This window comes from Coptis chinensis, chromosome 6 (assembly GCF_015680905.1).
Source record: "Coptis chinensis isolate HL-2020 chromosome 6, ASM1568090v1, whole genome shotgun sequence".
Lineage (NCBI taxonomy): Eukaryota > Viridiplantae > Streptophyta > Magnoliopsida > Ranunculales > Ranunculaceae > Coptis > Coptis chinensis.
This window is the reverse complement of record NC_141461.1, coordinates 74,298,489-74,312,108: the sequence shown is the minus strand read 5'-3', so window position 1 is coordinate 74,312,108 and position 13,620 is coordinate 74,298,489. Positions and strand designations below refer to the sequence as shown.

Below are 13,620 nucleotides of genomic sequence, written 5' to 3'. Positions count from 1 at the left end.
TTTCCAAATTCTCATGGTTTCATTTACATACTGGATTGAGGCATTGGCATGTCGTGCTAATGATCATAAAACTGTCGTTTTTTTCGTAAAAGAAAATATTTTCTCTCGATTTGGCGTTCCAAAAGCTATTATTAGTGATGGGGGAAAACATTTCTGTAATAAATTTTTTGAATCACTAGTAAAGAAATATGGAGTCACGCATAAAGTGGCAACTCCATATCATCCTCAAACCAGTGGCCAAGTAGAAGTCTCTAATAGAGAGATCAAATCCATTTTGGAAAAAATTGTTAATCCATCTAGAAAAGACTGGTCTCTACGATTATCTGATGCCTTGTGGGCATATAGAACAGCTTTTAAGACACCTATAGGGATGTCTCCTTATCGCCTCCTTTTTGGAAAACCTTGTCACCTGCCGATTGAACTTGAGCATCGTGCTCTATGGGCCATCAAAAGCCTCAATTATAATACTAATACGGCAGGCGCAAAGAGAAAATTGCAGTTAAATGAGCTCGAGGAAATTTGGAGTGATGCCTATGATCTCTCGAAATCTTATAAAGCCAACATGAAAAGAGTGCATGACAAGCACAAATTGAGAAAAGATTTCAAAGTTGGTCAAAACGTTTTGTTGTACAACTTAAGATTACACATTTTTCCAGGTAAATTAAAAACTCGATGGTCTGGTCCTTTCATTGTCTCTGCTATCACCCCTTATGGGGCTATATCTTTGAAAAACAAAAATGATGAAAGCAAATTTAAAGTAAATGGCCAACGCGTAAAACATTATCATGAGTTGCGCTCTCCAGATGTCGAAGAGACTCTTCTCAAAGATCCAGTCTACACAGACTAATAGATTCACTGGTGTACTTCTTTCTATGTAATATAAATAGGGAAAGTATGCCATTAGGGTAGCCGGGCCCTCTTCTATTTTCTTTTCTAAAAATCCCTAGAGTGTGTGGTTGCAACCGCCAGAACCTTAGTCCACAAAAAACCTATTCAGAACTGAGTATAAATGTCTTATGTTAATCGAGCAAACGTGCCTTCTGGTAAATAATGGGTACCAAAAATTTCAACTCCTTCCTTCTCTTCCCTTTTCTATTCTCTTCCTTGCGAACTTCAGCTCATCATTTGGTGTAAATCTCACCCATCTCGAATAGGTAATGGTCATAGTACTTTTGCTCGAAAGCGATGGGCGAAAAGGATGGGGTGGTGTATGAATTGTCAAACACCTTTCTGTCCAGGTCTTGATCTACTATCCGATATGAGCCAATATAAGGTATATTATTGTCTGACACCAGCTCAGTAGGATAAACTTCATCGTCGTCCCGTTGCTCCCACAGGTTGGGATTCGTCTTGAGGATCTGACGTTAAAAGACTCAACTTGTTTATACTCATGCCTTTTATTTTCACATTTGCACTAAGTGTTGTGCACAAAGAGAGTCATGATATGCAACATCGGATGGTCCCTCATTTGCACGGGCAATGGATTCCACCCAGGCCAACCCCGATCGATTTTCTATGTGACTGATTTCGGGGCGGTTTGAGGCTATACCATATGTACTAATGGTAATATTATTATTAGACCATTGCGCATTTGTCAGGGATGGTACCGTCCTGAACCCTAGGCCCCCAAAACATAAAGGTTAAGCCACAGTCTGGCTGGATTGGGTTCGCCCCAGAGCCGACATGACAGTTGCCTCATATTATAGTAATGATTTTCTTCTTGAAATCCAGTGTTGTTAACATGTTCATCGCCCCTTGTACATTTTGTATATAAAATTTGTAAATAAATAAACTTCCTTAAAAAAAAAAGAAAAAAAAAGTGGGGATTTGCGTTCTATTTTTACAAGATTCAAACCCCCTAAATAAAAATAAAAAGGTTTGAATGGGATTTTGTCATATTCCAGTAGATGGCAATTTTAATGTCGATCGTTTTGATATCTCATTCGTTCAATTTGGAGTTAAAACGAATCGAAATTCCACGTTTGAAATTTCAGGACATTTCGGGACATAAGGGGAATTTCTGGAAATCAATTGGGCTTGGGCCGAAAATTAGAACCCGACCCAAATCATGAGTCTGGTCACAAAACCCAGCACGCGAGGCGTCCCATGCATCAGCACTTCACTTTTCTTCCCCCCTGAAATCCGGATCTTGGTCCCCCATAGCAATCCCTCAAGACACTGCATCGCTACACTAAATTTGACTCACAAGACGCTGTATTTAATCAAACCAACTCCGATCCTGTTCGACCAGAACCATCCCCTCACCCCACACATCCAATATATAACCTCAGAAATTCATCTCGATCCCTCTATGGCTGGACGAAGGAGAATCATAGTTGAGAGAAATTTTGAAAATCTCTATAATTCCGGGATGTTTCATCCATTTTTCGATGAGGAAATTGCTAGTAGTGAGTGGGAATATCTCTTGCATCGAATTCCAGCTCATTATTCTGAAGATTTAGTGTTGAAGTTTTACAACAATGGAGGTTTCCGGGGTGATGAATTTTGGATTACGGCGGATGGATTGGAACGTGAACTCACGCTGGAGTTAATATCGAATACAACACAGATTCCGATAAACTCAGATAGTCCGACCCTGTTGTTATCAGAGTATTTGACTACGATGCACTTAATGTTTGACATGCTTCTCGAGGGAGAGTACAATAATGGCTCGAACTGCGTGTACCAGCACTCACTCAGACGAAACCAACTAGCCGTCACTCAATGGCTGGCTTACAATGTTATTGGAACTTCAAAGACGTCTGATGTGAACAAGAAATTCTTGCACCTGTTGTGGATCCTCCAGGAGAAGAAGAATACTTTCTGTATGGTCCATTTCCTGGGCCATGTTCTTACGACTGCGTCAAAAAGTCACTCTCCTCTTTGCTTTACTTGTTACTCACCTTATGCTTAACTTAGGATTCCAGTCTGCTACTCCTTTCATTCCAACAAGGTCTTTCAAGAATTTTGGAATTTTCGAGACTTGTGTTCTGGACCACTGGGACCCAGTAGCTAGGGATGATATTGAGTGTGATAACGTACCTCCTCCTCCTCCTTCACCACCCAACTGTTTTAATGAGGATATCATGCGCCGAATTAGCACTCCCATGGAAGCTTTAAGACACATGAATACCAGCATGCGCAGATGTTTCTTCGTCAGGAAGAGATGCTTATTTCCCAAAATGACTTCCAGCAAGAAATGCGCAATCGCCAAGGCCATTTCTAGAGAATGATGATGGCAAATTAGCAGCAATTCCAAGATCAACTGCTACAGTTTTTGGGCCACATTCCATACCAATCAGCTCAGCCAGGAGTTCATCGTAGCCGACGAAGTAGAAACCCGGGTTCATCTTCTGCTAACCCTGAGGATTCCCAGTAGCTGTTTATTTCCATTGGCTTAGAAATGACTATGTCATTTATTGCCCTTATGCATTGCATTTTTATTTTTCTAGTGATAAAAAATTATATATCATTTGATTTCTCATAATTTTGTATCTCCAGACGGTTTGAATGAGAAATTATTTATATTATGCAATTATTGTACTTCTTAATATATTAGTTTGTTCCTTGATGCATTGGGCCTACTCTCAAAGCCCAACGGTCAAAACCCAATGGACTGATCCAAACGGTCAGAATTCTAATTATAAATACAACTCTCCTTTTCCACTTTCACTCATCCACTTCTCTCACTCTTCACAAATTTCTTTTCACAAATTCTCATTTTCTCAAACATAATGAATCCAATCGAGCGATGGGAAAAGGAGCAATGCGAATGGGCTATCACAGTATTCGTGATAACAGTGTTTATCATTGTTCTGCTGTCACTCATGCATAACATGATCCAGAACATCTAGATCTATGTAACCAACATCTCTCTTTCTGTCTGTCGTTTTGTATATTAGTATGGTGTGTTAAATAATTCTCACACATTTGTACGGGTTACGTATTAAATGGAGAAGTTTTGTATTAAATATTTGTGTATATTAGTTGTCTTTTCCTCTAAAAAAAATAAAAAAATAATAATAAAACAAACCATAACAAAGAAAACACCATCCAAAACTCACCAAAATAATTAAATCAATACTCATGGTGTTCATAGAAGATCACGCACGCTACAAGGTACGCATAACACTTGTCACACATGCAGCTTGATTATTCTATCCATATGATATTACTGAGGTCTGATCATCATTTCCGAAATTACGTGTAAGTCTAACTACCCTGTGAAATTTTTCTCCGTATTTTCTAACATTGAAACATCTCATTAATTGTTTTTGGAAATCTGACATGACAAGACTTACTATGGATCCCCATTGTTGCTGTTCATAATCACATGGGTCATTAACTACACTTGGAATTCAGATTGGTACAGACTCATAGATTGGCTATAAATCTCTTCTTTTCAGCCATTCTCTTTTCAAACAATTTTCACTATCCTTCCCTCCGTAATAGTACCAAATGGATAAACCAAGAAAAATAATGTCTGAGAAAGACTACCTAAAAGTTTTTGAAGATGGCTGGTTTTCTCATTATTTTGACACCGAAATTGTACGTCGGGGATGGACGCCTCTTCTATATCATTCAGCAGCTGGTTATTCCAGAGAATTAGTTTTGATGTTCTACCAATTTATAGGACCTGAGAATGGAAAATTCTACTTCAATGCTTATGGACGACGATTGGAATTGACTAGGGAAATTATCTTCGACATACTTCAGATCCCAATGAATTCCCAGGAGTTCCTTTTTCCTGAGTCATCATTTGATGCCGTCAAAGCTTTACTAGGAGCTACCGTATCTCATGGCGAAGTGGGAAATAGACATCACATTGTTCTTCAACGCTCTTTGAAATAGAATCAACGAGTTGTGCTCCACTGGTTGGGACACAATGTGATAGGTACATCTCACCAATCAGAAGTCACAAAGTCTCAACTTCACCTACTTTGGGTTTTGCAGACTCAAAGGGATGATTTTTGTCTAATCCAACACCTCTGGAACGTGATCACCAGGAAAACAAGAAAGTCAGCACCTCTACCTCTACCTACTTTAGTCACGCAAATTATGATGCATTCGGGTTATCCAGTAATTTCTCCAGAAACACCACTTCAAAGAGCACATATTAATGTACTCCAAACAGACTACTCCATTGGTTTTTGGACTCCTGATACTCTGACAGATGAACAGAACGACCCAAGCTCAAACCTTGACCATTTATTTGATGAAAATGCCATGCTAAATTTTTTTAATCCCATGGAAGGCATTCAATTTCTTCATCACGGCATGCGGGAACTATACGCTCGTCAAAATATCATCATTACAACTCTTAAGGAATTCCAAGAACATCAAGCAATGCATGATGTTGAACAGGAGGAAATCTTGGAAAATCATTCTCAGTCTTTGAAAAATCACGCCTCCTAATGGAGAATCAAACTACACTCTCTGCCAAAGAGGGACATTCAGGATGCAGCTCAGACAACAAATTGAAGAACTAAACACTGTGGTGCACGATATGCGTCTCCAGTAGCATCATAATAATCCATGATTTTCTTATTGAATAAAAATGGAATAATGATACTAAGTGAATAAATAAATAATCGTATATATTATTACGTTTTTTCGTCAGCATTATTATTAATTTGTTCTTATCTTTGTCTCTTTTTGTACCTAAATGGTTGCTAGAATTATTTACGCGTTGGACTAACTAATTTTAACATGTGATTTTTAATGTCATTACAGGAGGGTTTATTTTCTTCCATACTCATTTATCCATCCAGTTGCCTTTCTCATTGCCCATTTCTTTACTTCATCCACCATGGCATCTTCATCAAACATGACACCTCCAAAACTCATTCCTGAGCAATCCTTTCAGTTTATGATGGATTCCAATACTTATGGTCATCTCTTCCGTGTTAATATCACTAACATTGGGTGGTCTTCCCTAGTTCTTCAACCTGACCAAACTTATTCTTCGAGTTTGGCCGCATACTTTTATGCTAATATGGAGGACACACCAGCATTCAATCATGCACATGGCTTCTACTTAGACGGGTTCACAATCCTAGTTGGTGACACACATCATATTTTTTCTGCACAACAGCTTGCCCTAACTTTTGATCTTCCATATCACTTAACCGCCGCATCATGGCATTACATCTATCATAATTCTTACCGTTCCTTTCAGTGGCAAGTGTTTCGCGAAACTTACGGTGATGGTCTTGAGATTAAACGAGAAGGAGCTGGCCATGTGCCATGGCGCGACATCACCATTCCCTTAGCAAGCGTGACCATGAACATGGGGACTGCGATATTGTTTGTACTCCTGGACATCATGGGAGATTGGCATTTTTCTACTGCCAATGAGGCTACCTGCGAAGTATTTAGTGCACTTGCTCAAGGTCATACATTATTTAACATCTTAGGTTGTGTTATCTCCAACCTGAAACGAGCTCGCACTTTTCAGGATCAGTATATTCTTTTACCTGTAACCGCTTGCCGAATCATGAAGACACATTTCCCACAGTTTGTAGCTACTTTTCATGACTAGGTCACGGTAGATTCTATGTGCCCAGCAAACAGAATCATTCGTTCATTAAGGTTTAGGCAATGGAAGCGTCCCGCTCGGTACCTGAGGTATGTTCGTTGTTACCCGAAGGATGAAAATATGAAGAAACATTTGAGGAAATCTGGAGACAAAGAATGGGCAGAAATTTGGCAGACTATTATCTTTTGGCGCGATGCTAAGGAAATGTATTTCCTTATTAAGGACGCTGCATCTACACACACATCCATTTGGATGGTAAATTTGAGCTTGTCATTGTACATATATCTAGCTAAAAATTATGTTTCGTGGTGCTATTGTTTTTCATTATTCAGGTGCTATGTTTCGGTGTGCTATTGAACATTTTATTGTTTCTTTCGAATAATATATTATGTTCTCCAACCTTTCTGCTTCAAACAATCTAGCCTTAATTTTGCTCACGGTTCTCGGGTAATTTATCTCTTTATTTATTGATACTCGAGGACTAAGCATCATTCTGTTTGGGGGTATTTTTAAATCTGTAGCAAAAATTAGGCATATTGTAACCTGTATATAGTTTTTATTTTCTTGTTAATAATTGTATTTAGTGACAAAGTCTTGTTTCCTTTTCAATGATGAAAATTGTCTAGAAATCTCACATTAGTATCCGAATTAGGATTTGTTTTAAGAAACTTAAGATAATACGTATGCAATAGTTTATACATATTTTCATGAACATTCATGCACTTAGTATCATTGATTGTCATAGCAGTAAGTTTCTGGAACCAACGGTTAGTTACTTAAACTATAAATCCTGTGAGAATCTAACCAAAAGCCTTGACATGAGTGATTTGTGTGTGATGACACAGATGAGTAGTTTTTCTGATTAGAGAAAATCACGGGCGTCTACTTACTTGATCACCAATTCAACCCTAAGAGAATTTAGGCCTTCTTTGGATCGACATAGCTAAAAATTCTTACCTGTTACAAATTTTACCGCTAGTCACTCCACTGAACCTTTCATCAAACATTTCACTTTCACCAAAAATTCCTTACCCATCTATTAAACCAAATAAAAGAACCTACCTAAGTGAGGAGTATGAGAAATATGATGAAATGTGGAAAAATAAAGAGAAAGACTTGTCTCAAATAAAAGTCAGTTACTTGCTTTAGGAAAGAAAAATAGAATCATGTTCTTAAGTTAAAAAAAAAAAAAAAAAAAAAAAAAAAAAAAAAAAAAAAAATCATCAGTTTCCAGAGGCTTAAGAACAAGGTTGGAAAACCTAGTTAGAAGAATGAAAGAAAACAAGGAATTCTCTAGTATAAATATCTTAAAGACCCTATTCTCTCATACTCGTAAATTTTGATTATCCATTTCCATTTTCTTGTATACTATCACCTAAGCCCCACAATACCTAATAAAGACCTCTAGCTCAATTAGGAGTAGGGTGGTGTGATAATAAGTAGTAGTCGTGATTGATCGACATCGGCTCCTCTGACTGTCATTGAGATGTGAGGAAATGTGTGCCCACTGCACACTAGAGTTAACAAAACCTGAGTGGTAAAATTTTGAGTGGAATTGTGTTTCGACACATACCTGTGAGAACCCATTTAGGTACGCTCTCCAAAGGATCCAGAAACGGCCCTGCTAGTACATTTCAATGCAAAGTTCACTGTATGCATTATTATATGTAGATGTTTTAATTATTGGATGCATATTAACTTGAGTTTCAAAGAAATCAATCCTCGTTCCCTGCTAAGGAGATGTATGGATATCTGAGATTAATTTAGGAAACGAGTTTTTATCACTGAGTCGTTATAGTATAAATGAAGTTTGTGAGTATCTTCTCTAGAAAACTCTCACGAGGCTATAACTCGTCCACTAGGGAATTCCTAGTGGTTTAAGACCTTGTTGCATATGGTCAATGCAACCGCACTCTACGAAATGAGAATTAGTTAGGACTACACATTTTTTGCCACTTATCTGTTTTAATGTCTCTTCTTTGCTTGAGGACAAGCAAAGTGCTATTTGGGGGTAGTGTGATAAGCACCCAAAAGTGTATTATGAAACCCCATTGAGACATAAATTTGGTTAATTATGTGTTTAATAATCATGAAATAAATATGTTTTCATACTTTTGCAGGTATTCGCAGTAAACATGGGAATATTGATTAAACCTGCGATAAAGCACGGGGAACGACGTATATATGAATTATTCCAAATCCACACAGAAGCATCAAACTTCCGAAGCTCCTACCTCTTGAACCAGGACTCCAAATGCGACAAAGTGAGCTGCTCAGACAATCAGGGCGATGAACTCTATGCATAGGCGGGAGGTTGTAAAATTGCCCAAAGACTGGACTGCTACTGGACTGCACATGGACCCACTATGTGGGCCCACAAGATTAGGTGAGTCATCAATCATGGAGCATGTCAAGACAAAAATGACAAATTATTGGTGCAAAGTTGACACCTTGCATGTAATTAATTAGATTAGGTGTTAATAGTAAAAAAAAGGCAAGGTGTCACTTTGTTTTAATGTGGTGGATAAAAATGAAGTAAATGTGGTTTGATGTTTCACGTGGGAGGAAATGAGATTTCTCTCAAATGGAGAAAAAAACAAAACAAGAGGGGGACACTCCATTTACTCCCTTGACTTCTTTTTCTTACCTTGTATTATTTTAGTTCCTTAGTCTTAGATTTTTATTTAGTTTTTATTTTGGTAAGAAAAAGCTTGTAATAGTTTTAATGGAGAAAACTTTGATTTTTTTCTAGTGGAAAATAAATCAAAAGCAAGTGAGTTTAGATAGTTAGTTTTCTTCTTCTTTCTCTCTATCTCTTTTTGTTACATTCTACACTTGTAATCCTTTATCCCAAGGATCATGAGCTAACTTCCCTTTTGGGGAGTTAATAAAACTCATGTGAGGGAAAATATAATCTTTGTTGTTTGGTTTGGTAAGTTGTCTAGGAAGAACAACTAGACCTACATCCTATCCCAAAATGATAGTTGGTGTAGTGTCTAGTTAGGGATCAAAGTGATGAGCTTAGAGATAAGTCATTGCCTTGGTTCCACATGCTAGCATGTATGAACTTAAAGATGAGCCATACATGTTAGGGATCAAGTTTTCTTTTATTAGGACTTGTCTATGAGTTCTAGGAAGAATAAAATGAACTTATTAAAATCAAACTACAAAAGTTATCTTCACATGAGGAGGATTAACTCTCCACCTTTGCTTTTAGTAAAATTGTATTGTGTATTAGTTGCATGATTTTTGTAACTTAATGTTTTTAATTTTTGTGTAGTAAAGAGACCAAGTATTTAGCATTAATATAATCATATTTAAACTTACTTACTAGTTCCCTAAAGAGTAAAACAACCAAGTTGTAGTTTGTCCTAAGATTTAGGTTGGTTTGAATCCTTACTCCAAACTATATGAACACGAATATCATGAGGAAGGAAAATCTTTGAATTCGCACTTTCGCATAAGAAGAGATTCAATTCTCTAATGTAAAAAAGGTGAATATCAATAATCAACCAAGAGTCCTCATAATGGAAAAACCAACCTAGTTGACTGGAGATCCCAAGATCTAGGTTCAAAGGGCCAACTGAATTATGTCTATGACTCAGTTAGCACTAGAGAGTGATAATATACTTTAACCCATTCCTATATAAGACAGTGCATATCTGCCGTGAGACCCAGGATAAGTCAAACTTTTAATGATTTACTATATATCTTGGAAAGTTATGTTATCAAAGTGGAGTATTGCAGATACTCTTTATAGAAATCACCTATGTTAGTGCGAAGTGGGGCCGCTTCTATGAGAATTTTAAAGGAAAATGTCTCAAAAGCACTATCTGAAACCAAGAAGTGTTCAAGGCCAAAATGAACACAAACGTGAGAACCAACAGTATTCGAGAAGGTACTGCGTGAAGATGATTGTCTAGGTTTATACAAATGGCTGAAAGTTCAAGGACATTAATTGAAGTCTACTGATCGTCTAATTAAATCCGATCGTTTCATTAAGGCAAGTTCAAGGCCTCCCATGCTACTTGACCTGATGCGGTATCTTTTCATTTGTAAAAGAATAGAAATCCGATGTTTATGATAGAAGAAGCCCCAAATTTTTATTCATGTGGGGGATTGTTAGAAAAATTGATTTGCTTTGCACAAATGCATTGAGATATGAATGAGTAATTTGTCTCCCAAGTTATCCCACATTGAGATGAAATGGGTTTCTCTTGAAACAATACGTAAAGTGAGAAAAACCTTTTCGAAAGGGTGCACTGGTTCGAAACAGTGTATTATGCCAAAAAGGTACGACCTTTCGAAATATGCACTGGTTCGAAACAGTGCATCATGCCGGAAAGGTGTGACCTTTCAAAATAGGCACTGGTTCAAAATAATGCTTTATGCCGAAATGGTGTCCTTTCGAAACATGTGACTTTTCAAAGAGTTGCTTACTTTTTCCCAAGAGTCACTGTATTGTTTTGAAGAGGCACCACTCACCTATAAATAGTAGATGAATTTGGAGAGAAAGACACACCAGATCACACATAGTTATGATCTTTCTCTTCTCCCTCTGTTCTTAGTCAAATACTATGTTGTGTTCGCTGAGTCTATAGAATTGAAGTGCTAGCTTTCTATAAAAGAAAATATGTTCTATCTTGGGAGGCAGTTTCCCATCAACCTTCAAACACTGTGAGGGGAAAAATCTGTCTTAAGGACATAGTGAATCTTCACTAGGCTCGGATTTAATCATTGGAAAATTAAGTTCATTAGTTGAACTAAAATGTTTGTTTGTTTTTTGAACTAAAGGTTTGTTCATGATGTATTTGTTATATCAATTTGATTTTCTTGTTTACTTAATAATAAGTATATTTTTGGAATAAGTTTCCTACATATACAACTAACAAACCAACAAATTGATTAAAAAATAAGATTTATTTTATTGGAAGAATCAATCCAACAACCCTCCCCATGCAATCCTTTTCATGAATAAAATACATTGAATTTATCAACTTCACCTAAGAATGGAACACTATAATTTTCACTAATACCCACTAAATCATCATCTAGTTCAAGAAATTTACTTATCCACTCCAAATTAGATGATCCCTCGTTGGAGAAATTAAAGAATTCATTCACATTGAAACTATTATCCATTGAATCACCCTCACTTCCTTTTGAATAACTCCTCTCTTTACTGATATCTGCATGTTCTATACTGATTTGTGATCCAATCTCTTGCGTGACAGAACTACTACTTGTTCTTTCATGCTTTATTTTCTTGCACAAATGAGAGTTCCAGTAGTTCTTTATATCATTGTCCGTTCTTCCTGGTAATCTTCCAGCGATTAAAGACCACCTGAAACACGTGTAAAAAATAAGTAACCACATTGCATGCACCCGTGAATCATTTAATAACGCGGGAACAAAATCGCAAACTTAATTAACTACTAGCTATATGGAGGGATAGAGCCACATCTTTATGCGCATATTATAGTCACATTTTCGATATACAAATGAATTAAGGGTTGGTTTTTTGTGGATATATGATAATCTCCACACCATGAAGATCATTTTATAAAAAAAATGATAATATTTGGGTATGTCTAACCATGTAAAAATTGGTGTTTATTTTTGAATTTTTCATCTAACGGTCCAAAACGTTTGTGAGCATATTCTTTATGGTGAGGAGATCATAACTACAAAAATTCAGTTTTAATTCAACTTTTAAGTCAACAATTTTGTTTGAATTCGTTTACAATATAGCTAGAATGTGGCAGAGAGAGAGAGGTTAACTAGGATCCCCTGAGAGAGATGTTAACCAGGTCCCCCCCGGGGGGGCGCTAATTATTTTAGACTTAGTTAGAGGGCAAGTGAGGGGGTATTAGCTACTAGATAGTGCTTCAAAATGTAATGCAAATTGTAATGCAGCCATGTAGGATGTACCAACCTATTTCCTAGTAATCTGTGGAGTCTTATGATCAAGTCTTCTTCTTGATCAGTAAATTTGCCTCTCTTGATATTTGGTCTCAAATAATTCAGCCATCTCAATCTACAGCTTTTCTCACATCGATTCAAACCTGCGAAACAGACGATAAAACCCACTATAAACTTCAGCTTCTACAATAAATTGGAAACAAGAGGATGCAAATAATGTGTAAATTAAAACTATACCTGCTTTGACAGCAACTGCTTTCCATCTTTTTGCTCCGTGAATTTCAATATATTCAGCTAGTTTTTGATCTTCTTCTGTTGTCCATGCACCCTTGTTTACATACCTTTTGATCGGTTTTTCATTCTTATTAGCAGCCATATGCATGTAATATTGAGTATGAGATTTTGTGTTCATTCTGTTTACAAATTCGATCAAGAGAAGTTTGTTTACAGGAGCTAGAATCATATGTATGTGTATTTATATTATCTCCTTACTATAGATCTACTATACCCTTACTGGTGAAATGAGAAGAGAGCTCAACTACCAACTAACCATTTGAACGGCTGAGTAAGAATGGTTGTAGAGAATTACAACAGAATTTGTTGGTTTGAGAATTGGGCGACGTTAAATGTAGTCCGCTCGGCCGCACTGTCATTGTACAATTTTGCACCCTCTATAAAATTGGTTTTAATACTTTAATGTGGAGCCAAAGGCCGGCTCCACACTACATATTTTATTTGCAATATACTTATTCATCCACTAGTCCGTCACTTGAATCCATGATAGAAATAAAAATGCAACCTGTACGGTCTACCTATTGAGTCCTTGCACTGTCTTTTTACTTGTTTTAGCAATTGGTATTGTAAGGTCCAAGTTCTATGACAGGTAGAGAACCCACGCCAGAAGTTATAAACCACAAGAGGGTTAAGTATATATGTTCATCATATTCTTCATCACTTTTTTTTTATGGTAGATATTCTTCATCACCATTTTAGCTAGCCGTTGTCAAGTGATTGCAAGTCCAATGTGGGCTATATAGGGTGCCAAAGGCAAATATATCACTCTAACCACAAAAATGTCATTCCAATGGGACTGCTAAAAGGGTCTTAAATTTGGAAAGAGTAAGAAACCCAGCCAAAATTAAGACCTTCACTAGCAGGCT

At 37.0% G+C, this 13,620-nt stretch overlaps 1 protein-coding gene across 1 annotated transcript; it reads right to left on the bottom strand.

Moving 5' to 3' along the window:
• Positions 1-11,439: 11,439 nt before the first annotated feature.
• Positions 11,440-13,118, bottom strand: LOC147494427 (trichome differentiation protein GL1-like). The gene is made up of 3 exons (XM_086565648.1): positions 12,698-13,118; positions 12,474-12,603; positions 11,440-11,882 (listed from the first exon to the last, which is right to left on the bottom strand). Exons 1-3 carry the CDS (start codon positions 12,921-12,923, stop codon positions 11,507-11,509), a joined length of 732 nt encoding a protein of 243 aa, XP_086421774.1. The 5' UTR covers positions 12,924-13,118; the 3' UTR covers positions 11,440-11,506.
• Positions 13,119-13,620: the final 502 nt, after the last annotated feature.